The sequence below is a fragment of the Gopherus evgoodei genome, chromosome 17 (assembly GCF_007399415.2).
Source record: "Gopherus evgoodei ecotype Sinaloan lineage chromosome 17, rGopEvg1_v1.p, whole genome shotgun sequence".
Lineage (NCBI taxonomy): Eukaryota > Metazoa > Chordata > Testudines > Testudinidae > Gopherus > Gopherus evgoodei.
This window is the reverse complement of record NC_044338.1, coordinates 4,908,748-4,934,797: the sequence shown is the minus strand read 5'-3', so window position 1 is coordinate 4,934,797 and position 26,050 is coordinate 4,908,748. Positions and strand designations below refer to the sequence as shown.

The 26,050-nt window shown below is 44.6% G+C and overlaps 1 protein-coding gene and 1 non-coding gene across 2 annotated transcripts in view; both read left to right on the top strand.

Annotated features, from left to right (window-relative positions):
• TEX14 (testis expressed 14, intercellular bridge forming factor) overlaps positions 1–26,050 on the top strand; it is a 99,028-nt gene that overhangs the window by 11,222 nt on the left and 61,756 nt on the right. Inside the window, exons 3-9 of the mRNA XM_030536655.1 lie at positions 11,456–11,570; positions 13,422–13,587; positions 14,520–14,656; positions 15,779–15,860; positions 16,473–16,603; positions 18,091–18,204; positions 18,870–18,993. Coding sequence (XP_030392515.1) covers positions 11,456–11,570; positions 13,422–13,587; positions 14,520–14,656; positions 15,779–15,860; positions 16,473–16,603; positions 18,091–18,204; positions 18,870–18,993 — 869 coding nt within the window. The remainder of the gene's footprint in view (positions 1–11,455; positions 11,571–13,421; positions 13,588–14,519; positions 14,657–15,778; positions 15,861–16,472; positions 16,604–18,090; positions 18,205–18,869; positions 18,994–26,050) is intronic.
• On the top strand, positions 7,382–7,598 carry LOC115636737. The gene has a single exon (XR_003997033.1). It is a non-coding gene; the product is annotated as a small nucleolar RNA U3 (small nucleolar RNA).

The window sequence follows — 26,050 nt, the reverse complement described above, 5'->3', positions numbered from 1 at the left end:
CCAGAAAGAGCCAGCTTTGGCTGAATCCTAAACACCACCACAGTACATGGTTAGATTGATGTAAGCTGCCTTGCATTGACCTAGCTGTGGAAGCATCTTCACTTAAATTGGCTCCTGCTGACATAAGTGCCTCTCTGTGCAGTGGTTAGAGTCACGGTCCATGTAACTAAGTCGACACAATGTCAGTGTAAACACTGAGTTCCTTACCTCGACTGTTAGTGGCTTTGAAGAGCTGTCCACAGTGCCTCACGCTGACAATACAATCGAGACAAGCACTCCTGGTGAGAATGCGCATCGCTGATGCAATGAGCCAAGTGTGGACGGACACATGCAAGTAATTTAATGACTATGCTGGCTGTATGCCAACGTAAATTAGGTCGACATAATTGTGTAGGGTAGACATATGTCAACATCTCCCTCACCCCTGGGATGTTTTCCTTCCCCAGCTTACTTCTTCTCTTTTCTATATTACTCTCTTTTTTTCTGTCTGAGGTAAATGAAAAATCCACAGCTCTGACCTAAACCCTGGTATAGACTGTGCTAGGCTGGAGAAGTGGGAGGGGAGAACACAGACTGAGAGTGGTTAGGATTTGTATACTGAATAAAAGAAGGAGGTTTTTTAGTGTTTCTGAAATCTTGTTATGGGGAAGCTTAGAAATAATAGCTTTATTTAGAAGTTGTGTAACGCTTAGGTGCGGGTAGTGTTGTTTGTTTTTTTTTGCTGGGGGAGGTTTTGAGTAAATCATTAGTCTGCTTGGTTTCTTTCATAATCTTAAATGGATTGAACATCTAAATCCTTCTTCTCCCTCCCCCCTCTGTGAAGGGGAACAGCCTCAACCTTTTGTCTTATTATGCTTTGTAGGAGAAAGATACTCATTTAAATAGTCATGAACCATTTAGGTTAATTCTTATGCTGAATGGCGGGTAGGAGAGGGTATAAATCATTTGAGCCGCTTTGCGCCACTCCCTGTGTGGCCTGTGCTTTTCTTTGTTTTAAAATGAGACTATCTAGTTTTGATGTAAATATATTTGGGTGGTTTCACTCATATTTATATTGCTATGAATTTTATGTGCTCCTGCCTCACAGAAGACATGGGAAAAAAAGGCTATGGCAGTGGACTTTGCAAACCTATTCTATTGTTTCTCAACCTGTGTCAGGGTTCCTTCCCCACTCTGAACTCTGAGGTACAGATGTGGGGACTCACATGAAAGACCCTTAAGATTATTTTTACCAGCTTAGATTAAAAACTTTCCCAAGGCACAAATTCCACCTTGCCTTGAACAGTATGCTTCCACCACCAAGTGATTTAGACAAAGAATCGGGAAAAGGACCACTTGAAGTCCTATTCCCCCAAAATATTCCCCCAAGTCCTGCACCCCCTTTTCCGGGGGAAGGCTTGAGAATAATATCTTTACCAATTGGTGCAGGTGAACACAGACCCAAACCCTTAGATCTTAAGAACAACAAAAATCAATTGGGTTCTTAAAAGAAGAATTTTAATTAAGGAAAAGGTAAAAGAATCACCTCTGTAAAATCAGGATGGTAAGTACTTTACACAATAACAAAAGATTCAAAAACAGGGAGTATTTCCCCTCTAGGCAAAACTTTACAGTTACAAAAAACAGGATAAACCTCCCTCTTAGCACAGGGAAAATTCACAAGCTAAAACAAAAGATAACCTAACGTATTTCTTTGCTATTACTTACTATTTCTGCAATATTAGAAGCTTAGCTTATATATGGCTTAGGAGATGTATTTTCCCTGCCCTGGATCCTTGTTGACTTTGGGAGACTCAGACAGAAAACCTTCCCCCACAGGTCTAAAAGGATCTTCTCCCCTTATTGGTACTTTTGGTCAGGTGCCACCCAGCTTATCTGAGTTTCTTAACCCTTTACAGGGTAAAGAGGGATTTTATGCTACCCTTACCTGTATGTTTATGACAACCTGTGGCCCATGTGCTGCTTGCAGCCCAGTCAGCATACCGCTGTGGCCCATGTGGCATCCTCAAGACCATACAGGTAGTACACCTCTATCCTGATATAACACTGTCCTTGGGAGCCAAAAAATATTACCGTGTTATAGGTGAAACCGCGTTATATTGAACTTGCTTTGATCTGCCAGAATGCACAGCCTCGCCTGCCCAGAGCGCTGCTTTACCACATTATATCCGAATTCATGTTATATCGGTCACATTTTATCGGGGTTGAGGTGTATATATATTTGGTGGATATGGCTCACATAACACAGAGAGAGCTGCCTGTGCGGCCCACAGTGGTAAATAGGTTCAGAACCAGAAGATATCTTCTTTCCAAGCAGGGATTTTGCAGGGAGGAACAACAGACCTAGTTTAGCTGTGTTGTTTCTGTCTACTAGCACTGAAATGGTTCAGAATGCCTAGGTTCAAGTGGCACCAGTTCTAAGAGTGAGGGTGATTTAATGCAGTGGTTCTCAACCAGGGATATGCGCAGCCCTGCGGGTGTGCAGCGGTCTTCAAGGGGGTACGTCAACTCATCTAGAGGTTTGCCTAGTTTTACAATAGGCTACATAGAAAGCACTAGTGAAGTTGTAACAAATTAAAATTCATACAATTACTTGTTTATACTGAACATAAGAACGGCCATACTGGGTCAAACCAAATGTCCATCTAGTCCAGTATCCTGTCTTCTGACAGTGGCCACTGCCAGGTGCCCCAGAGAGAATGAACAGAACAGGTAATCATCAATTGATCCATCCTCTGTTGCCCTTTCCCAGCTTCTGGCAAACAGAGGCTAGGGACACCATCCCTGTCCATCCTGGCTAATAGCCATTGATAAACTTCTCCTCCATGAATTTATCTAATTGTTTTTTGAACTCTGTTATAGTCTTGGCCTTCACAACATCCTCTGGCAAGGAGTTCCACAGGTTGGCTGTGCCTTGTGTGAAAAAATACTTCCTTTTGTTTGTTTTAAACCTGCTGCCTATTAATTTCATTTGGTGACCCCTAGTTCTTGTATTATGAGAAGGAATAAATAACACTTCCTTATTTACTTTCTCCACAGGAGTCATGATTTTATAGACCTCTATCATATCCCCCCCTTAGTCGTCTTTTTTTCCAAGCTGAAAAGTACCTAATTAATCTCTACGCATATGGCAGATGCTCCATACCCCTAATAATTTTTTTTACCCATTTCTGAACCTTTTCCAGTTCCAGTATATCTTTTTTGAGATGAGGTGACCACATCTGCACGTAGTATTCAAGATGTGGGAGTACCATGGATTTATATAGAGGTAATATGATATTTTCTGTCTTAATCCCTTTCTTAATGATTCCCAAGATTCTATTAGCTTTTTTGACTGCCGCTGTACATTGAGTGGATGTTTTCAGAGAACTATCCACAATGACTCCAAACTCTTTCTTGAATGGTAACAGCTAATTTTGACCCCATCATTTTATACCTATAGTTGGATTGATGTTTTCCAATATGCATTACTTTGCATTTATCAACAATGAATTTCATCTGCCATTTTGTTACCCAGTCATCCAGTTTTGAGAGATCCTTTTATAGCTCTTCATAGTCTGCCTGGGACTTAACTATCTTGAGTAGTTTTGTATGATCTGCAAATTTTGCCACCTCACTCTTTACCCCTTTTTACAGATCATTTATGAATATGTTGAATAGGACTGGACCCACTACAGACCCCTTGGGAACACCATATTTACCTTTCTCCATTCTGAAAACTGACTATTTATTCTTTCCCTTTGTTTCCTATTTTTTAACCAGTTACCAATCCATGAGAGGACCTTCCCTCTTATCCCATGACCTCTTACTTTGCTTAAGAGCCTTTGGTGAGTGACCTTTTCAAAGGCTTTCTGAAAATCTAAATACACTATATTCTCTGGATCCCCCTTGTCCACATGCTTGTTGACCCCCTCAAACAATTATAGTAGATTGTTGAGGCATGATTTCCCTTTACAAAAACCATGTTGACTATTCCCCTAACAAATTATGTTCATCTATGTGTCTGACCAGTTTTCCCGGTACTGAAGTCAGGCTTACTGGCCTGTAATTGCCGGGGTCACCTCTGGAGCCCTTTTTAAAAATTGGTATCACCTTAGCTATCCTCCAGTCATTTGGTACAGAAGCTGATTTAAATGCTAGGTTACAGACTACAGTTAGTAGTCCTGCGATTTCACATATGAGTTCCTTCAGAACTCTTGGGTGAATACCATCTGGTCCTGGTGACTTATTACTGTTTAGTTTATCAATTTGTTCCAAAACCTCCTCTAATGACACCTTAATCTTGGACAGTTCCTCAGATTTGTCACCTAAAAAGAATGGCCCAGGTTTGGGAATCTCCCTCACATCCTCAACCATGAAGACCGATGCAAAGAATTCATTTAGTTTCTCTGCAATGGCCTTGTCGTCCTTGAATGCTCCTTTAGCAACTTGATTGTCTGGTGGCCCCACTGGTTGTTTAGCAAGCTTTCTGCTTCTGATGTACTTAACTTCTGATGTACTTTTTGCTAGTACTTTTTGAGTCTTTGGCTAGCTGTTCTTCAAATTCTTTTTTGGCCTTCCTAAATATATTTTTACACTTCATTTGCCAGAGTTTATGCTCCTTTCTGTTTTCCTCATTGGGATTTAACTTTCACTTTTTAAAGGATACCTTTTTGCCTCTCACTGCTTCTTTTATTTTGTTGTTTAGTCATGGTGGCTCTTTTTTGGTTCTTTTACTATGTTTTTTAATTTGGGGTATACATTTAAGTTGAGCCTGTATTATGGCATCTTTAAAAAGTTTCCGTGCAGTTTGCAGGGATTTTATTTTTGGTGCTGTACCTTTTAATTTCTGTTCAACTAACCTCCTCATTTTTGTGTAGTTACTCTTTCTGAAATTAAATGCTACAGTGTTGGGCCATTGCGGTGTTTTCCCTGCTACAGGGATATTAAATTTAATTATATTGGTCACTATTACTAAGCGGTCCAGCTATATCAACCTCTTGGACCTGATCCTGTGTCCTATTTAGGATTAAATCAAGAATTGCCTCTCTCTTTGTGGGTTCCAGGACTAGCTGCTCCAAGAAGCAGTCATTTAAGATATCAAGAAACTTTATCTCTGCATTCTGTCCTGAGGTGATATGTAATCCAGTCAGTATGGGGATAGTTGAAATTCCCATTATTGAGTTTTTAATTTTAACAGTCTCTCTAATCTCCCTGAGCATTTCACAGTTATCACCATTCTGCTCAGGTGGTCGGTAATATATCCTTACTACTATATTCTTATTATTCGTGCTGAGTTGAGACACTTCTGTACTATGTTTGATTTTGTAAGCAAATAGTTTTTAAGTTAGGTGAAACTTGGAGGTATGCAAGAGAAATCAGACTTCTGAAAGGGGTACAGGTGTCTGTAAAGCTGGGAGCCACTGATTTAGTGCAGTACCACCAGTAACATGCAGGACCAGATGAATTTTTTGTGAGCCCAGTGCCAAACATTTTTGTGGGCCCCCATGGGGCAAGGTGCAGGGGGGCGGGATGGTCAGGCTCCAGAGTGAAGGGCAGGCTGGGGGCATTGAGGCACAGTTGGCAGGAGCATCCCCGCTCTGGGCAGCCCAGCAGCAAGGCAGGGTTTACAAACCTGCAGCTGCCAAACGCACGCTGGCCTGCCCAGCCCTGTGCTGCCAGCTTGCCCCTTCCCCTTGAGGGTGGGCCCGCACCACACCGCCCCCCCGATCTTGTGCCCCACCCTTATGTCCAGTGTCCCCTCGTCCAGAGACCTCCACCACAGATCGCTATACCTAGCCCCCACCTATCCCAGAGATCTCTCCCACTGGCCTCCCACCACAATTGCCCAGCACCCTGCACACCACACCGCTTGCCCAGCGCCCCTTGCCCATAGACCTCACTGCCCACCACCTTCCTCACAGTCCTACCATCACAGCTGGGGGTAAGAGAGTTCTATGTGGGGCAGTCTGGGTGTGGGTGGCTCAGTGGGAGATCTGGATGCACAGAAGCTCATTGGGGAGGTCTAGGTGCAGGGGCAACGGGACTCTGCAGGGGATGCAGATGAAGGTGTTTAGGGCTCAGCAGGGTGGGGGGTGTCTAGGTGCAGGGGAGGTGGGGTTCATTTGGGTGAGAGTCCAGCTGCAGGTGGTTGGGGCTTAGCGGGGAGGGTGTGGGGCAGGGCTCATTGGGTGGTACAAATGCAGGGACTTTGGGGCTTATCAGGGTGAGGGTTCGATGGGCCTGCTTAACAGGGGAGTCCCAGCATCTGCCAATGGGATGCTGCATGCTGGACTCCAGCTGCCCGCCCCCCGCCCCAACTTCCCCCATCCCCTCCTCATCCCATCCCCTTTCTTCCCCCTCCCGCACGGCTCTGCTTCCCCATCCCATGCCCCTTCCCCACTGCTCCCCCTCCGCCTTCATCCCCAATGCCTCTTTCCCCTGCCCCCGCTTCCCCGGGCCTATCCCTTTCTCTTCCCCATCCCATGCCCCTTCCCCACCGCTCCATCTCCCACGCAGGCTTGGGGGGCATAGGGGGAACCGCCCCCCAGCACGGGCTGGCAGAGTGGAGCGGGTTGGGGCCCGGTCGCTCCACTTCCTGCCACCCGCTGATTGCAGGGCGGGCCGACCCAGCACTCATGGGGTGGTGGGAAGTGGAGTGACCCGGCCCCAGCCCGCTCCGCTCTGCTCCCCTGGCTCCCACAGTTTGGGGCGGGGGGGGGACTGCCCCCCCCCCAGTATTCACCGATAACGTGTCTGGGAACCGGTGGAGCGGAGCAGGTTGGGGCCAGGTCGCTCCACTTCCCTGCGCCCCGTGAGTGCAGGGCGGGCTGGACAACTACTGCAGTCCCCCAGGAGGTGTAGTTCAGGGGAGGGTGTTTGGGGGGAAGGGGCGGGGCTGGGGCGTAGGGGCGGGGGCAGCTTTCCTTGCCAGCTCAGCCGGCTGGGGGATCGGGCTGGCCATGGTAAACCCACTGGTAACATGGAACCCTGCAAAAGCTTTTAGTGCCGATGAATCTGAGAGCAAGCCAGAGAAACAGCTGCGGAGCATGCTAGAAAGGGCTGACCTGTCAGCATTGTCTGTGCTGACAAGCTGTCATGTGGTACAGAGGAGCCTGTGAGAGGTGTCGCAGGTTCAGGAAGTAAAAGCAAGAGGGTTTGATTGGTTGGAAGGAGCTCCGCATGCTAATCAGGAGGTGTGTGTCTGTAAATAGCGACATAAACATCTTCTAATGGACAGTGTGCTAAAGCTGTCTCAATTGTGCTTTAATGAAATGGGGACCTGGTTTTAGATTTGTGTCCTTTAGTTCGCTGGGGGTGAAACTCATTGTATGAATACATTCACCGTGGGAAGAAAGCTTGTGCACGTTAGCCTGGGTGTGCAGCCGAGCAGGGTGTTGTTAAGACTATACTTTCAGGGATCATTTCTATAGTTTGTAACTAGAGAAGTGTGGTTGAAAGTGTCTCGCCTCACTAACCACGAGGAGGAGTTAAAGTGTTCTCTTCTGAGCGCGAAGCGAGTAGACAGTGTTGCTTCAATGCAGCTGCTGTCTACTATTGATGACCGTTCCCTCTTTCCTTTGGGGAAGCTGGGAGGGAGAGAACACAGACTGAGTGGTTAGCTCTCTTATATTGTTCTGAAAAAAGTTTTATCTTTTCATGTATTAGTGTTGCTCTTTGGGGTAAGTAGCCTACTTGGCTTGAAATGCTCTTAAACAAAAAACTGTTTATGTTTGTGTGTTTTTTAAGATGTATTTATAGAATATGTAGAAATTAGTGTAACATAATTTTTATATGTTGTATTTGTAATTGAAATGATTTATAAGATAATATTTGCAGTGTCCTAGCTCAATTAGTCCTAGGGTATGAGAGACAAGGTGGGTGATCTTGGCTTTATGAGCTAAGATGTGAAAAATCTCTTATTGGACAAACTTCAGTGGGTGAAAGAGAAGCTTCAGGTCTGAGAAAAGTGCTTAGACTGTCACAGCTAAATACAAGAGACACAGGAATGCGCAGCACATTTCATTAGGGTGTGCACCCCGTGAGCCCTGCCTAGCCCCGCCCCTGCTGTGCCCTAGCCCTGCCCAATCCACTCCCTCCTACTTCCCACCCCCTTACTGCCTCCCTCAAATCCCCCCTGCTCCTTGTCCCCTGACTACCCCTTCCTGGGACCCCTGCTTCTAACTGCACTCCAGGACCCCACCCCCTATCTAAGCCTACCTGCTCATTGTCCCTGAACTGCCCCCTACCCCCTACCTGTCCCCTGACTGCCCCAATCCTCATCCACACCCCCCCCCCAACCTGACCTCCTGGGACTCCCATGCCTATCCAATTGCTTCTTGACCCCTGACAGGACCCCCAAAATTCCTGACACATCCAACTCCCCCCCCCACTCCCTGCCTGTCCCAACCCCTCTCCACACCCCTGCCTCCTGATGGGCCCTCCCCCCCAGAACTCCCAACTCATCCACCCCCCCAGCTCCTTGTCCCCTGACCACGCCCTCCAGAGACCCCCCCACCCTAACTGCCCCTCCAGAACCCTCCTTGCTCCGTGTCCCCTGACTTCCCTGACCCCTATCCACCCCCCACCCTCTAACAGACTCTGGAACTTCCATGCCCCATCCAACCCCTCCTGCTCCCTGACTGCCCCCTCCAGACCCCCCGAGATCCCACCGCTATCCAACCCACCCTGCTCCCTGTCCCCTGACTATCCCCACCCCTTATCCAACCCTCCCTCCCCGAACCCGGACCCAGACTCCTTACCATGAGGCTCCTAGCAGCATGTTCTGCTCCGCGCAGAGCCAGACACACTGCCCCGCAGGAGCGAGCAGTCCCACCCTTCAGAATGCTGCGCGCGCGGCAGCATGGCTCCGGATGAGCAGGGCGCGTGTCTGCCTCCCCACAGAGCCACACACTGCCCCGTGGGAGCGCGCAGCCCCGACCCCCAGAACACTGCTCACACAGTGGTATGGCTCTAGGGGAGGGGGGAAGGCAGGAGAGGGGCCAGCGGCTTGCTGCGCTCGGCCGGGCGCTCCGCGTTGGGAGAGTGGGGCCATTTTCCCACCCTTGCATTAGGATGTGCCTGGGCACACCCGGCACACCCCGGGGGCATGCCTGTGGTAAGAGACCATTCAAGGTGAAGTGGTCAACACCTCTGCAATCATAGGACAAAGGTTGGTTAGTGGGTTATAGATTGTTATAATGAGCCATAAATCCAGTGTCTCTATTGAGTCCATGATTTTTAGTCTCTAACAAAGTTATGAATGTAAACTCCCAGGCTTGTCTTTTGCAGGTAGTACGCCAGTTTTCTTTCACCACAAGAACTGAGGGGTCAGATATTGAGTGGTCATTTTTTGCAAAGTTGTTTGCTACTGGTGGTATGGTGTTTTTGTCTTTTATAATTTTTCTTTGTGAGTGAATTCAAGAGCATAGTGATTATCTCACTTCACCCACATAGTTGTTACTGAGGAATTTAGTACTTTGGATGAGGTACTGGAGTGCAGGAATAGGGGAGCTCAAGGCGGTATGACCCTGCCTCTGCCCCTCCTCATCCTCCTGAGCCTGGGCAGCTGTGGGGTGTTTCAGACCCTCTACCTGCCTGGGGTGCGGGGTCAAGAGCAGTTCCCAGCCCATGTCCTTGCCACCCCACCCAGGGCAGGAGGGTCCGCCCCTCCCCACAGCTGCCTGTGTGCCATGCACAGCTCTTCGCTGGACCCGGCTCTGACTGGGGGCCACAGCCTGGTCATGGTAAGAGCCATGTGGGCAGTTGTGGGAAGTCGCGCCATGGACCCTCTGCCCTGGGTGGATGGGGGGACCTGTGGGTCAGGGACATGGGTCGGGGTCTTTTTTCAACCCCCTCACACACACACCCCTGGGCAGGTGGAGGGTCCTCAGCCAGGTCTCAGCCTGTTCCAGCTTCCAGCTTGGCTGGGGGTAGGGCCTTGGGCAGAAGAGAAGAGGAGACCCACTTTTGGGGAGGCTCTACCAGGCACCCTTACTGAGGTACATCACGTGTTGTGATAGGCATGTGTAGGGCCCATGGATCTTGAGAGGCGTGTATTGATCATTGTAGCAATGAGATATGTCTGCATGTTATGACATGGTCTGGTGCCACTTCAAATGGATGGGTTCTGGCCTGTGGGGAGTTTACTTCTGCTTATGGGTTTGGCAAAGTTGTGGGGTTTGAAGGCAAGAAGAAGGAGCTCAGGAAAGATTTAAACATAAATTTACTCAGTAAAGATATTACCTAACCCACCTTGTCTCTCTAAAGTAATACATTTGAAACTGAAAGTACTGAAATATCCAGAGTGACTATTGGAAGTTTAAATTCAACAAGTAGGCTAAAATAGTTTACCATGTGTATCAAATGATCCTTTTTATAGTAGCTTATTTATTCTTTAAAATTAGGAAAAAGTTTTTTGTTTTGTTGTGTTCATATTAGACAGATATAGGTTAACTATTTCTATATTATTTACACTTACACAAATTCACAGCCATGAAAGATCCGTCACTGATCATGGAATCTGGTCTCCCCCTGTGAACTCTGGTCTTTTGTGTGCTTTTACCCTATACTATACAGATTCACAGAGGAGACCAGCGTTTCTCAAATTGAGGGCCCTGACCCAAAAGGGACTTGCGGGGGGGGGTCACAAGGCTATTTTAGGAGGGTGCAGTACTGCCAACCTTACTTCTGTGCTGCCTTCAGAGCTGGGCAGCTGGAAAGCGGTGGCTGTTGGCCGGGCGCCCAGCTCTGAAGGCAGCACCCCCTCCACCAGCAGCGCAGAAGTAAGGGTGGCAATACCATACCATGCCACCCTTCTGTGCTGCTCCTTCAGAGCTGGGCGACCAGGGAGCAGTGTCTGTTAGCTGGGCGCCTAGCTCTGAAGGCAGCACCCCCCCAGCAGCAGCACAGAAGTAAGGGTGACAATACCATACCATGCTGCCCTTACCTTGTGCTGCTGCCTTCAGAGCTGGGTGGCTGGAGATGGTGGCTGCTGACTGAGGGCCCAGCTGTGCAGGCAGCAGCGCAGAAGTAGGGGTGGCAATACCATACCATGCCAGCCTTACTTCTACACTGCTGCTGGTGATGGCTTTGCCTTCAGAGCGAGGCCAGCAGCCTCCACTGTCCAGCTGCCAAGTTCTGAAGGCACCACAGCTGCCAGCAGCAGCGCAGAAGTAAGGGTATCAGTACTGCAACACCACCACTCCCGCCCCCAATAACCTTGTGTCCCCCCAACTCCTTTTTGGGTCAGGATCCCTACAATTACAGCATCATCAAATTTAAATAGCTGAAATCATAAAGTGTATGATTTTTAAAATCCCATGACCCTGAAATTGACCAAAATGGACCGTGAATTTGGTAGGGCCCTGTTTCTATAACATTTAATTGAAAAATTTAAAGAGCTATAATGGGGTGTGTGTGTTTGAAATTGTATAGTCATAAGAGGCATGACTACTTATTTATTTATACTTTTCAGGTATTTGTGTTGACACAATTAACTCCTTGGGCCAGACCGCTCTGTTTACCGCTGCATTGCTAGGTCTTGGTAAACTAGTAGATGTACTCTTGGATTATGGATCAGACCCAAATCAGTTAAGTATAAGAGTCAGAATTACATCCTTAATAAAGTGAAACAAACTTAAGTTTGTTATAGCATCAACTTTATTGTAATGCACAAGATTTTCCATAATAATTGTCAATGAGCAGATGAAAAGAGACATAGCTAGTCAAACTATGATTGTTACAGAGCTGATAGTTGGGGAAAGAAGAAGCTCAGGGCCCTGACCTTTAAAAAGTATTTAGGCTTTGCTCTGCTCAGTGGTGCATGGCCTCAAGCCTGTTCTATACTTAAAAGTTAGGTCAACATAGATATGATGCTCAGAGATGTGAAAAATAGTGCCATAGCTCTATTGATCTAACGTGCTGTGTAGATGTGGCTAGGTTGACAAAAAAAATTCTTCTGTCAACCAAGCTACTGCCTGTCAGAGAGGTGGATTAACGACAGCAACATAAAAACACCTTCCATCCTTGTAGGAAGCGTCTACGCTATGGCACTGCAGCAGTGCAAACATGGTCAAAGCGGTTTAGATCTTGCAGTGCTGAGCAGAGCAAAGTCTAGATCAGGGGTCGGCAACCTTTCAGAAGTGGTGTGCTGTGTCTTCATTTAGTCACTCTAATTTAAGGTTTCACGTGCCAGTCATACATGTTAACGTTTTTAGAAGGTCTCTTTCTAGTAGTCTATAATATATAACTAAACTATTGTTGTATGTAAAGTAAATAAGGTTTTAAAATGTTTAAGAAGCTTCATTTAACATTAAAATAAAATGCAGAGTCCCCCTCGGACTGGTGGCCAGGACCTGGGCAGTGTAAGTGCCACTGAAAATCAGCTCGCATGCTGCCTTCGGCACTGATGCCATAGGTTGCCTACCCCTGGCCTAGATACATATACAAATTTGGGCCCTGGTGCCTTCCAACTTAGACAAATAAAGAGTTTCAGAAAACAGGCAAAGAGCCCCACCTACAAAACTCTTTGGGGAAGGTTGTGAATTCTGAGCTTGAATATGTTAACATTGAGGGCATGTCTACACTACAGATGCTGCAGTGGCACAGCTGCAGGTATGCCATTATAGTCCCATAGTGCAGCTGCTTCCTACATCTACAAAAAATGTTTTTCTATCAGTGTAGGTAATCCACCTCCCTGAGTAGGGTTAGGTATGCTTAACTACAGAACTCCGGGGTGACATAGCTAGTTCAGTCTGTATTTTAAGTGTAATCCAGGGCTCTGTGTTTCCAACTAGGTGTTAATATGAATGCATGATTGAAGTGAATGGCAAAAGGGAATACTGTTCACAACTTTTTCTAATGCAATTGTTTGTCCCTGAGAAGGCAGTTTTTTTTTACTAGGCTGGATCAACAGGATAGCAGAGCACTGGTTGTAGTGAGAAGATTATTTTTGCAAGGAAAGTCACTACATTAGTCCAAGCAATAACCACACTTTACAGATAAACAGTGCTCTGTCTCCAGCCAAACAATAGAGCAAGCAGAGGTGTGAACTCCACTTCTTTCTCTCATTCACTTCAGTCAGGAATTAATTGTTAAAATCAAATTGGAAGTTTTTAAACATTAAAAATATTAATCATAGCCTCAGAAGAACCTCCCCAGTGAGAGTGAAAAGGTGAAGCTTGGTTTTTGCAGAAGACAGGCAAAGTGCAGAAAAGCGTATTGAGAGAGAGTTTTTCATGCCTGCAGTTTTCTAGTCCCTCCAGTGACAATAAAAGACCACATAGTCCTCACTCCATACATGGAATTCCGTTTGGCAAGTTCAGGGTAGATTCTTTTGGTCTAGCATATAATGCAATTGTAAGTATTGTCTTTTTCAAGCGGTATCTGTAGTGTACCATAGTGAAGGTAGTTTGAAATGTTTCTGTTCTAATATTCCTCAGCCGCTGTTATGATGGGAGCACCCCAGTACATGCTGCAGCATTCTCAGGAAATCAGTGGATTCTCAGTAAATTGTTGGATGCAGGAGGTGATCTGCGAGTACATGATAAAAATGGAAGAAATCCGCAGTGCTGGGCTTTGTCAGCTGGAAAGGAAAGTAGTGCTCAGGTACACATATATGTGAACTTCACAACTTTATCTTGGAAATATTGTCTGGGAACAAAAACTCCGTACCCAGGAAACGGATGTTTTTAAGATAATGTTAAGTGATTTGCCTTACGTTACTTTCCATCTCAGATTATATTCTGAGGTCCTGATCATGTAAACTTAAAATGATTTCAGTGGGACTCTACCTGGGGGCAGAGATCTGCCTGTACTTACAATCTTGCAGGATCAGAGCCATAATGTGTAAATGTGCAGTGATGAGAACTACAGCGATAGGTCCTGATCCTGCAATCCCCTGCATACTCGTGAGTAGTTCCTTTGGAGCTGTTTGCAGGACCAAGGCCTAGAACTATAAACGTTCTGGTATAAATATTGCTTACTTAATACTGAAGCAAAATATTACAAGAAAGCTGTTGGTTTAAAATTATCCCATATCTTGGTAAGAAATAATTTGATGTCTTTCAGTATGCATATTTTACTGAGAGATCCAGACTAACACGGCTACCCCTCTGATACTAGTCAGAATAATTCAACATAGATTATTCCTTTATTATTAATTGTGCTTGAATTCAGTAGTTTTATCATTTTCACCTCTGGAATTGTCAGTTATTGACATTGTTACCTGGAGGGCTTGAGGTTTGGTTGTATTTACATATTCAGACCATTAATTTTTCTTTAAATTTACATATAAACAGTGGACACAGCTTCTTTTTGAATGTGCTGAATTTTGGTTGATATCTGCCTTATAATTTTAGACCATTTATGGACAGTAAAGACTCTCTCATAAAAATTTTAATATCTCAAATATTTCTGCTGGTGCCAAATATTGCCGCCAAGAAGTAAGTGACAATTTTTCTTCATGATACTGCTCTATATTAATTTAAAATAGAAAGATTTTATAACCTAGTAGTTCTTGAATGCTTAATGTTTTTCAGATGTTAGAATTTATACGGCGTTGTGCATCACACATGCAGGCTGCAATTCAGAATTTCCCCTCTGATTTACTTAGGAAGGTTGGTTCATCAAAAGTACTAGTCTGCAACCCATCTAGATTTGGTGGCATTACTCAAGGGTAAGAACTTAACTTCACAGTGATTCAGGGACTTTTCATTCCATACCTAAATATCCTGAAACTTATCATGTTTTACTTTTTGTTGTCTATCTCTTTCTTTTTGACAATATCTATTTTAAAACCAAAGCTCCTTGTTTAGACATTCTAGTGTATTTGGATGGGTCACCTTTGTATGTGGTCATTAGTACTAATTTTTTCTTGCTATGGTAGAGCCAAATGGTTGGTGGTAACTTACAAATTCTTCTTTATTTAAAAGGGAATGTTTCACTGAATAAGCCAGATACAATTCTATATTGTATTAGTGTGAAGATATCTGGTACTGTGTACCATAAAATAAATCTTGTTTCTTTATCTGTAAGTCACTGCCAGTCTTTAGAGCAGTGGTTCCCAAACTTGTTCCACTGCTTGTGCAGGAAAAGCCCCTGGCGGGCCGGGCCAGTTTGTCTACCTGCTGCGTCCGCAGGTTTGGCCCGTCGTGGCTCCCAGTGGTCGCTGTCTGCTGCTCCAGGCCAATGGGAGCTGCTGGACGTACTGGCCGCTGCTTTCCCTGTAGAAGCGGTGGAACAAGCTTGGGAACCACTGCCTTAGAGGATGTGTCTCTAACTGTTTTATGCTTTTTATTGATAAGTTTGATGTGTCTAGTGGGAAATATCTTTCTGTTAAGAAAAATACTTTAGTGAAAGGATTTGAAGTGAATTCAAGATGTCTGCATATTTGCATTGCTATGCACTAAGTGACTTTAAACAAAATCATATACAAGATAATAGTTGCACATTAAAATCAAGTTGGTAAAATATGCCTACTTTTTTTTTTCTTTTTTTCTTTTTTTTTAAATTAAACATACTTCATGGTTCAGCAGGCTATGGGGTTACCATTGCTGTGCTTGCGAGACTTGTTTTCAGCTCTACTGGGGGTTGAGGGTGGTGTCAGCCAAGAAAGTGAGAGTAGTAGCAACCTCACTATTTCTGACCCAGGACACATATCAAGTGAAGTATTTGAAGGGCAGTTGCTGCAGGACTTGTGTTTTCTTTCTTTCTTTTTCTTTCGGGAGATGGAATGTAACCTTTCTCAAAATCTTGGCCTTCACTATTAATCTACATTGCTTGTATGTTTTAACATTAGAAATGCCGACAGTCCTCTGACTAGACTTCTAAAAGGTGGAGCAAATTCATCAAGAAACATCTACAGTTTTGGCTTTGGGAAGGTAAGATACTAGAGACAGTGGGCTCCAAACTTTGTAAGTTCTTGTTGTTTGTTGAACACAATTGGAATCACATTGTTTTTATTTAAATCCAAAGATGGTTCCATATGTGTTGTTTTCAGATACTGTTAGATATTTCTTACCATTCACTAAATGGTGGGAAATAAATGGGGAGTGACCTAAATAACTATGGAAATCCTGCCTATAGTCATTCGTGAATCCTGACTGAGGGATTTATTTTGAAACAAACAAAAGATACTTCAAGAAGTAGGTGGAAGGATCCCACCTGTGTGACTCTGGGGTGGCTGCTTCTGCTGTATTCAGTTAAGATTCAGTAGAAAGGTCCTTTTCAATATAGCTTATAGTCACTGAAAACCTTTTGGAGTGATCCCAATTTTTGTGTTTTTTGGCTAATGTTTACTTGTGGTCAGTTGTCGTTTGCATGTATACGTAGCACTAAGGCAACATTTTTCAGCTTCGCAACATTTTTAACAAACACTACCTGATTCTCACAACACCCTAAGATCAGACAGCTGGTCTGCAGTAGAGCTGGGCATAGAACCCAGGAATTGTTGAATATTTCTCCTTGTTATACAGTGTATGGTTTTGTCTCAGTTTTATCTAACAGGCAGTAGGCAGCTAGGGTACCTGGCATCTCTCCCTATCATTTGGGATAAAGAAGTGGTTCAGGCAGATGATGAGCCAACTTTCTCTTTCCACACTGGACCATACATGATCATGACAAAGTGAGTGGACTCTTCAACAGTTTTCAGGTGGTGTTTAATATGAATCATCATCATCAAACTACTGGACTAGATGGCTTGTCTGGATTTTTTCCTTGTGTTTATAGGGTATGTCTACACAGCCGATGGTAAGAGAGAGCTCTCCCAGTGCTGTAAAAAGCTCACCTCTGCGAGGGGAATAGCTACCAGAGCTGGGAGCGTGGCTACCAGCGCTGTAGCACTATCTACACTGCCACTTTACAGCGCTGAAACTTGCATCACTCAGGGGTTTTTTATTCCACACCCCTGAGCGAGGAAAGTTTTAGTGCTGTAAGTGGCAGTGTAGACAAGCCGTAAGCCTGGGCTCTGACTCAGGTTTGAGCCCAAACTCTCCTTCTTTCCACACACAAGTAGAGTCTGCTTGTCAGTAAGCACTCAGGACCCAGATCCTACCACCCTGCTAAGGGTGTGGGTCAGAGCCTGAGTCCTGCTGTAACTTAGGTCCAAGCCTTGTCATTTTGACACAGGTCAAACCACAGACCTGAGTCAGAAGGTCGGCATAGTGCAGTATGGACATGTTAGCATGACTTGTGAGACCTGGGTCCAGCAATTGTAAACACAGATTTAAAATGCAGCTTGGACACTCGAGCGCATGTTTGGAAACACCAGGTTCATAAGCCTGAGTCCCACAGACTTGGGTGTACAATTCAGTGTAGACATACCCATAAATGCCCAGTAATCACAGAAGTAGTCACCCAGTCCATCTCCCTACCAGTGGAAGTTTGTCCTCTGTTATACATTGACTAATCTGTTGTCTTGCCTCCTTTTAATATTCATTGACAATTATCATGCCCCCCCCCCCACATTCATGGTTAAACCAGCCTACACATATTTAGGTCTATTAATGTTTTAATAATAATAAATGTTCTGGCTAATATTGGCCTCTGGGTGGGGCTCATAGACTGTATTTAGGTAGGATGAGTTCAAGCTCCAGGGAATGCCTGGATGTGCCTCAGTTGCTCAAACCCAGAGTGAGCTGACTATAGAGCTGCAAATACAAAGCAGGCCCCTCTTTGCCTTTTCTGCTGCTGCAGCAAGTAATTCTGCCAGAAAAGGAGCATTTAGTGGGTCAGATGGGTTGCTGACCCATTTCTTCCCAGCAGATCTAGCCTGTCTCACAGTCGGTTAATATTGCCTCCGTGAGGAATGCTTCATAGTGCCATGGCTTTTTGCCTAGGACTGTGGGGATATGGTTTGTCAAGCTGCACTCCTCTTTCTCTCCCCCAAACATGTCTCTTTCTCACTGCAGCTAGTCTTTGGCAAGCTGAGAGGTTATTGCTTGTCTAGGAAGCTGTGAGCCTATTACCAGGGTTATCGAAGTGCTGGCATGTTACTAACAGCAGGAGACAGACTTGTAATCCTGGGAAACTTTGCTGTTGTTTGTAAGAGATGCTGTAACCAAAGAACCCATTGGACACATGAAGTGACTAGAGTCCCCTCTTCTCCTGTAGTTTAATGTGGGGCAGCAGCAGAGTCACAGTGAAGGAGCTCAGCCTTAAACCACATCAGAACTGTAGTAAGCTACGTTTAGCTGATCTTCTAATAGCAGAACAGGAATATAGCAGGTAAGAGAATGCAAAATGCCTACATATGTGTCAGGTGTTTGGGCATCGCTGGGGCCTGCAAGAAAGTAGAGGTCACCTCAACCTAGCTAATGACTGGCTCAGAAAATAATGAATCAGGGTTACTCCTTCCTCTGGAAATGGGATTTACAGGTCTGTCTCATCTTACGCTGGGGTTACGTTCTGCAGTCAGCGCATAAAGTGAAAGTCACGTGTAGTCAAAATTACATTGAGTGTAATGGCGGGTGGAATCACCCGCACTACAGAAACAGTACTTAAAATTGTTATTTTTATCTTTTTTTTTCCTTGTTTTTGCCAACCGCGTAAAGCTGAAATTGGGCTTGTTAAATGCACCTAAGATGCGACAGACCTGTACAGTTCTACTGTTCTTTCCCCTCTTGAGCTTTTCTGAAATGTGCAGTGGGAGGTGTAATGTGGAGTAGGCGGGATCCCCCCCGAGCCATACAAGTACTTTCCTGTACAGATCCTGGAAAGCATAATTGCAGGTTCTTATGGTGTCAACAATAAAAAAAAAATCAGTGGCGCTCTATGAACAGTTTTCCTACCAGCCTGTTTTAGATGAAAAGATCCAAGAGGCCAGACATTTATTTCACTTTTAATATAATGTCTTATTTGTATGATAATATTGGGATTTTTCTCCTTTGCAGTAAACTTCGTCATCCTCATTTGCTGCAATTGATGGCAGTTTGTCTGTCCAATGATCTGGAAAAAACCCGTTTGGTGTATGAGAGAGTTAACTTTGGTTCACTATACAGCATCCTTCATGAAAGGGTAAATGGAATGATTGTTTATTTATTTTTTAAAATAAAAATTACCCCTAATTAAGAGATTTTCCTGGATACCAGCATCCCCTGCGTTCTGTGCTAAGTTCATCTCATTGAGAGAAGCATCCTTTACTTAGACACAAAATGTGAGAAATCCTAACTCCCTTTATGTACTTAGGGGCTTGTCTCATCACACAGCAGTAGCCACTCCCTCTAACAGGCTGGCAGTGTTTGCCTGATACACCCCATCCTGCAGCTATTGTGCCAGATGGAGAAAGTTAATTAAGGAGTGGCTCTCTTGGCTCTTAGTTGTAGAAAAAAGGTTTGGGGGCTACGTTAGCTTCTTGGTAATTTCTTTAATAAAGCCACGCTCCAGGAAGGATTGAGTTTTTGACTCAGCATAGTGGGTGGACTGTTTGAGAGCAGGCTAGGATAGGCACCTGTTCCCACTCCCCGTAACAAGGAGTATATTTTGTTCTTTGAGAAATGAAATGATGGGTATGAATCCATTTCAGTTTCCTGAACATTCACAGTGACTTGTCTCACATTGCAGATACCAGGGAAATGTCAGGACTGGCTGTTAGTGTAGGAGTTCAAGGATTAGTAGTTTGGTATTAAGCTTGTATTTCTGTGTAGCAACAGTAAAGCCATTATCCTTGTGTTTTGCTCAACATTTACCATATTCCCACATTGTGGTAATTGACTTGGAGACTGATTATTGCCTCAAAACACAGAGGGGCATGATTTTGCTTGACTTTCAATAGAAGCATGCCAAGGTCTATATTGTTGTTCAAAATAAGGATGTTGGATATGTGCGTGTGTGTTAGGAGAGTGCTTGTTTTCTGTATTTGGAAACATCAATAACAGTTTACCTGGAATCACAGAATCCTGCTGTGACGAGTTGGATCACAGAAACCCCTGGGGACTGCCAACTGATGTGCCAAGACTACTTCTGCTCCTGCTTTCCCTGCCCTCCCAGATTAGGACTTCAGTGCCCTGCCTGGTTTGAGCCAGACCGCTAGCCTGCTGCAAACCCAGACCCAGGTCTGAACTACATCCCCTAACTACTGTAGGCTTAAACTGAAAGCAGCTTAAGAAACGTTCCTGTCTTTAACACTCAGATGCCCAACTCCCAGTGGGGTCCAAACCTCAAATAAATCCATTTTATCCTGTATAAAATTTTACCCTGTATACAGGGTAAACTCATAAATTGTTTGCCCTCTATAACACTGACAGAGAGGTAGGCACAGCTGTTTGCCCCCCCCCAGGTATTAATACATACTCCGGGTTAATTAATAAATAAAAAGTGATTTTATTAAATACAGAAAGTAGGATTTAAGTGGTTCCAAGTAATAGGAGACAGAACAAAGTGAATTACCAAGTAAAATAAAATAGAACACGCAAGTCTGTGCCTAATACAGTAAGAAAACTGAATATAGATTAAAAACCTCACCCTCAGAGGAATTCCAGTAAGCTTCCTTTTATAGACTAGTCTCCTTCTAGTCTGGCTCCAGCAATCACTCACACCCCATATAGTTACTGTCCTTTGTTCTAGTTTCTTTCAGGTATCCTTGGGGGCTATCTCTTGAGCCAGCTGAAAACCAAAATGGAGGGGTCTCCCAGGGGTTTAAATAGACTTTCTCTTGTGGGTTGAGACCCCCTCCTCTCTCCTTTGCAAAGTCCAGCTCCAAGATGGAGTTTTGGAGTCACATGGGCAAGTCACATGTCCATGCATGACTCAGTTTTTACAGGCAGCAGCCACTGTTTACATGCTACCTGAACGTCCTCAGGTAGACTTCTTATATGGATTGGAGCCTTCCAAGATTCATTGTCCTTTAAGTATTTCTTGATAGGGCACTTAATTTGCACCTTCCTTTCTCAAGAAGCTGACCAAATGCTTTACTAAGACTACTTAGAAATCAAGCAAGTACACAGCCAATATGCATAACTTCGAATACAACAATGACACATGCATACGAATAGGATGAATAGATTCAGTAGATCATAACCTTTACAGAGATAGCATAAAATATATTCCAGTTATAGATTCATAAGCATATTTCCATAAAGCCTGCCACTTCTGGCTGATTGCCTACCAGGGAGAATTCTGAAATCAATCCAGACTGGGAAGTAACTATGACAAGTCTGCTTAATAAAATTTCAGGGGTTCTAGTACCATACGTAACAATATTGGTCTTTGCCTAAGACCATTCACTGGATTACCTTTTTGTCTCTTGGTTTGCACATACCCAGTATAATTCACTAAGTCTAAGTTCTTTCAGATGTGATTTGAGAAGCTGCAGTTGCAATTATCATTCCTTTTAGATCACAGAGATGGGAAAATCAGTTCTTCTTCGAATGCTTGTTCATGTCAATTCCAATCAGGTGCACGACAGCTTCAAGATTTTTCCCCTACTAGTATCTGTAGGGTCGGCCTTGGTGCCCTCTGGAGTCGTGCCTTCATGGAAACAATATAGGGCCCTGCTGACCTGACCCCCACTCAGTTCCTTCTTACTGCCTGTGACGGCTAGCTGGAACTCCCTACCACTCTTGCCTCAGCGAGTGCGTGCTTTGCAGTATCTCTATCCTCGTATACGTAGTTAGCACAGTAGTTCTAGGCCTGGTCTACGCTACGCATTGAAACCGATTTTAGCAGCGTTAAACCAATTTATCGCTGTACCCGTCCATGCTATGAGGCCCTTTAAATCATATAAAGGGCTCTTTAAATCGGTTTCTGTACTCCTCCCCGATGAGAGGAGTAGCGCTAAAATCGGTATTACTGTATCAGATTAGGGTTAGTGTGGCCGCAAATCGACGGTATCGGCCTCTGGGCGGTATCCCACAGTGCACCACTGTGGCCGCTCTGGACAGCAATCTCAGCTCAGATGCAGTGGCCAGGTAAACAGGAAAAGCCCCGCGAAATTTTAATTTTCATTTCCTGTTTGCCCAGCGTGGAGCTCTGATCAGCACGGGTGGCAATGCAGTCCCAAATCCAGAAAGAGCTCCAGCATGGACCGTATGGGAGATACTGAATCTGATTGCTGTATGGGGAGACAAATCTGTTCTATCAAATCTCTGTTACAGAAGACGAAATGCCAAAGCGTTTGAAAAAAAAATCTACAGGCTACACAGTGCTGCGTGACAAGCATAACGGGAAGCCAGAGACTCAAAGGGACACTCATGGAGGGAGGGAGGGGGTACTGAGGACTCCAGCTATCCCACAGTCCCCAGCAGTCTCCGAAAAGTATTTGCATTCTTGGCTGAGCTCCCAGTGCCTGTAGGTTCAAACACATTGTCTGGCGTGGTTCAGGGAATAGCTTGTCAATTTACTCCCCCCTCCACGTGAAAGAAAAGGGAAAGAAATCATTTCCTGACTTCTTTCAATGTCACCCTATGTCTACTGAATGCTGCTGGTAGACGCGATGCTGCGGCAGTGAGGAGAAGTATCCGCTCCTCTCCCCTCCCTGGTGGCAGATGGTGCAGTAGGACTGGTAGCCGTCCTTCTTATCAACACGTGAGTGCTCCTGGCTGGCTTCAGGTGAGGCTCGCCGGGGGCGCCTGGGTAAAAATAAGAATGACTCCCGGTCATTCCTAGTAGATGGTACAGAACAGCTGGTAACCATCTTCATCATAGCAACTGGGGACTGAGCTTCAATTACCCCCCTCCCTTTCATGTGAAAAGAAAAGATTCTGTACTGCCTGGACTATCATAGCAGCGGGATGCTGGGCTCCTCTCCCCCACACCGCTTAATGTCCTGCCTGGACTATCATAGCAGCTGGAGGCTGCCTCCCCCTCATTTTATCTCACTAAAAACTCAGTGTTACTTATTCCTGCATTCTTTATTACTTCATGACACAAATGGGGGGGACACTGCCACGGTAGCCCAGGAAGGTTGCGGGAGAAGGGAAGCAACGGGTAGGGTTGTTGCAGGGACATCCCCCGTGAATGGCATGTAGCTCATCATTTCTGTGGGATCTGACACGGAGCAGCTGTACTCTCTGATACACTGCTTCTCTAGTACATTTGCCCCATATTCTAGGCAGGACTGACTCTATTTTTATAAACCGTAAAGGAGGGATTGACTCAGGGAGTCATTCCCAGTTTTGCTTTTGCGCCCCCAGCCGATCTCAGCCAGGGGCACCCATGATAGCAACAGACAGCACAGAAGGACAGATAAGCGTCATCTCATTGCCAAATTACACTGGCAGCAGACGGTACAGAACAACTGGTAACCATCTCTGCTATCATACAGCAGTATTCATTTGCTTTTGCGTAGCGCTGGAGTATCGCCTCTGTCTGTGGCATCCAGTACACATATGGTGACTGTAAAAAAAAAAAAAAAAGCTGAACGGGCTCCATGGTTGCCGTGCTATGGCGTCTGCCAGGGCAATCCAGGGAAAAAGGGCGCAAAATGATTGTCTGCCGTTGCTTTCCCGGAGGAAGGAATGACTGACGACATTTACCCAGAACCATCCGCGACAATGATTTTTGCCCCATCAGCCACTGGGCTCTCAACCCAGAATTCTAAGGGGCGGGGGAGACTGCGGGAACTATGGGATAGCTACGGAATAGCTACCCACAGTGCAACGCTCCAGAAATCGACACTATCCTTGGACCATGGACGCACACCGCCGAATTAATGTGCTTAGTGTGTCCACGTGCACTCAACTTTATACAATCTGTTTTATAAAACCGGTTTATGTAAAATCGGAATAATCCCGTAGTGTAGACGTACCCATAGTTAGTGTAGATTTTCTTATAAATTACCTTTGGGGTGGTCTTTCCCCCAGTGTTTTTCGCCATCACCAGGTATGCCTCGGTCCCAGGGCTTTAAACTGTGCTTGGACTGTGGCAGGTTTATGTCAAGAAGTGACCTGCACTTGTCATGCTTTAAGTGTCTGGGCGAGGGGCATCTCAGAGACCGCTGCAAGGGCTTTCATCCCTGGACGTAAATTATCTGAGTAACTTTTTGGTGAGGCAAAAGAGTATGGGATTTAGGTGTAGTGTACACTAACCATAATTCTAGGTGTTTTGTTTTGTTTTTTACTATCTTGTCTGTTTTAGGTCTTTTAGACTTTCACTTGTTAAATTTCACTGGTGCCATCTGCTGGAGATTTTAGTTAAATACACCTATTTTCTTTTTCACTTAATTTTAGCCATTGTCTTGCATTTAGCTGATACTTTCCGCAGCCCCAGTGTAGTTGGGGATTGGTCCTGCTTTGAGCAGGGGGTTGGACTAGATAACTTCCTGAGGTGCCTTCCAACCCTAATAATCTATGATTTCTATGTCCACTGAAGGTAGGTTTGGGGTGCAATCCAGACCAGTGGGAGGCTGAGTCATTGCCTGCCCTATAACCATGGGTGCCTCAAGTGCTTTGCTACTGTAACTCCCTGCCTGGGATATTCATAATCGGCAACAAGCATGCAGGTCACACCCTGAGTGTCTATATATAACTGCAGCTGTGACCTTGTGACCTCAGGAGTCTGCCAGCAACACACCCCAGACGTAAGGGAGAGCTCTGTGTAAGCTCAAAAACTTGTCTCTCTCGCCAACGATAAGTTGGTCCTATAAAAGATATTACATCATGCACTTTGTCTCTCTAATATCCTGCAAACAACATGGCAACAACAACACTCCCTGGTCTCTACCAGCCTTGGTTACTACTTGAAGGATGACTCCAACATACTCCCAGTCCTGAATTTTCCTAAAACCATGTGCTCTGTAATGTCCAGCCCTCTTCTTGACAGTTCAGAGAAATAGTTTCCTCTAAAGAAACAAAAACGTATAACAGCTGATTAACGTATCAGGATAAGTATACCTTTTAATTTAAACACAGCACTGTGTTGGTTTATAATAAAAATAAAACAAATTTATTAACAACAGGACATATGTTAAGTGATGCCAAGCAAAAGTTAGAACAGGTTACAAACAAATAGAAGTGACAACACACATCTAAAAGTCTAAAACTTAATCTAGCGGAACAGGTTTGTTCAAGATGTTTTTTTCTCACCTTTAGTCAGTTCCCAGAGACTTCAACTCCCCCTTGATTGAAGGACTCTTCTTTCTCAGCTGCAAGAGCTCTGTTCCCTTGTGTTTCAAGAGGCAGGATGTCTCCATGCTGTTATTCTTTTCTTGTGGACTTCCTAACCCCCTGCTGATTTCAGTGTAAATGGTCCTTCCATTGTTTTTGGTCACACCTTGCTTAATTTAATTGGAGACTGGTAGATAGTTTGTTGCCTTCTCTCTTGTCTAGGAGAGAACCTGATTGGACACAGACTTTAAAACATATCATTGTCAAGTATCCATATTTCCTCATCGTGTTGATGCATATGTTTCACAATGATATTAATCACCAATGTGTCATTAGCTTTCAGAAAAGGCCTCACTTTTATAATACAGTAATATTATATACTATCAGTTGATTCACTTGCTTATCACTTGAGATTCAGACCCCCTTTCATTATAGACCAGTAAACCTTGGAAATGGATTCCTCTTATTCAAGCTCAGAGGAAGATAACATGGAGATTGATGGTGAAGAAAGCTCCATGCTCTTGCTACCCCCACTGGTGTTTGCTGACATGCAAATTGTTCTGTTTCCTGCCATCTTCTCCCTCTTTGCTGTCTTGATGGTCTTGTTTACTGCTTATATGTAAATTGAGGTAAACACACATGATTTTCTTTAGGATAGACCTGGTTCACAATTCCCCCTGATATACCTGGTTTAAACACACTTTAATCATAATTCTAGCATATATCCATAACTCTTTATACACACTGAATACATACAGCACACAAGAACATTAATGATCAACGAGTTATTAGATTTCAAATGATACCTCGCAAGTTATATTTTGTACAAAGATTTATTTCAGAAGTGTGTAGTGTGTTGATGAAGGGGTGCTTAGTGTCACAGTAGGATAAAAAATAATGGGCTTAATCTGCAGCAGGGAAGATTTAGGTTAGATATTAGGAAAAACTTTCTAACTATAAAGATAGTTAAACTTTAGAGTAGGCTTCCAGATAAGGTTTTGGAATTCCCATGATTGGAAAATTTTAAGTAT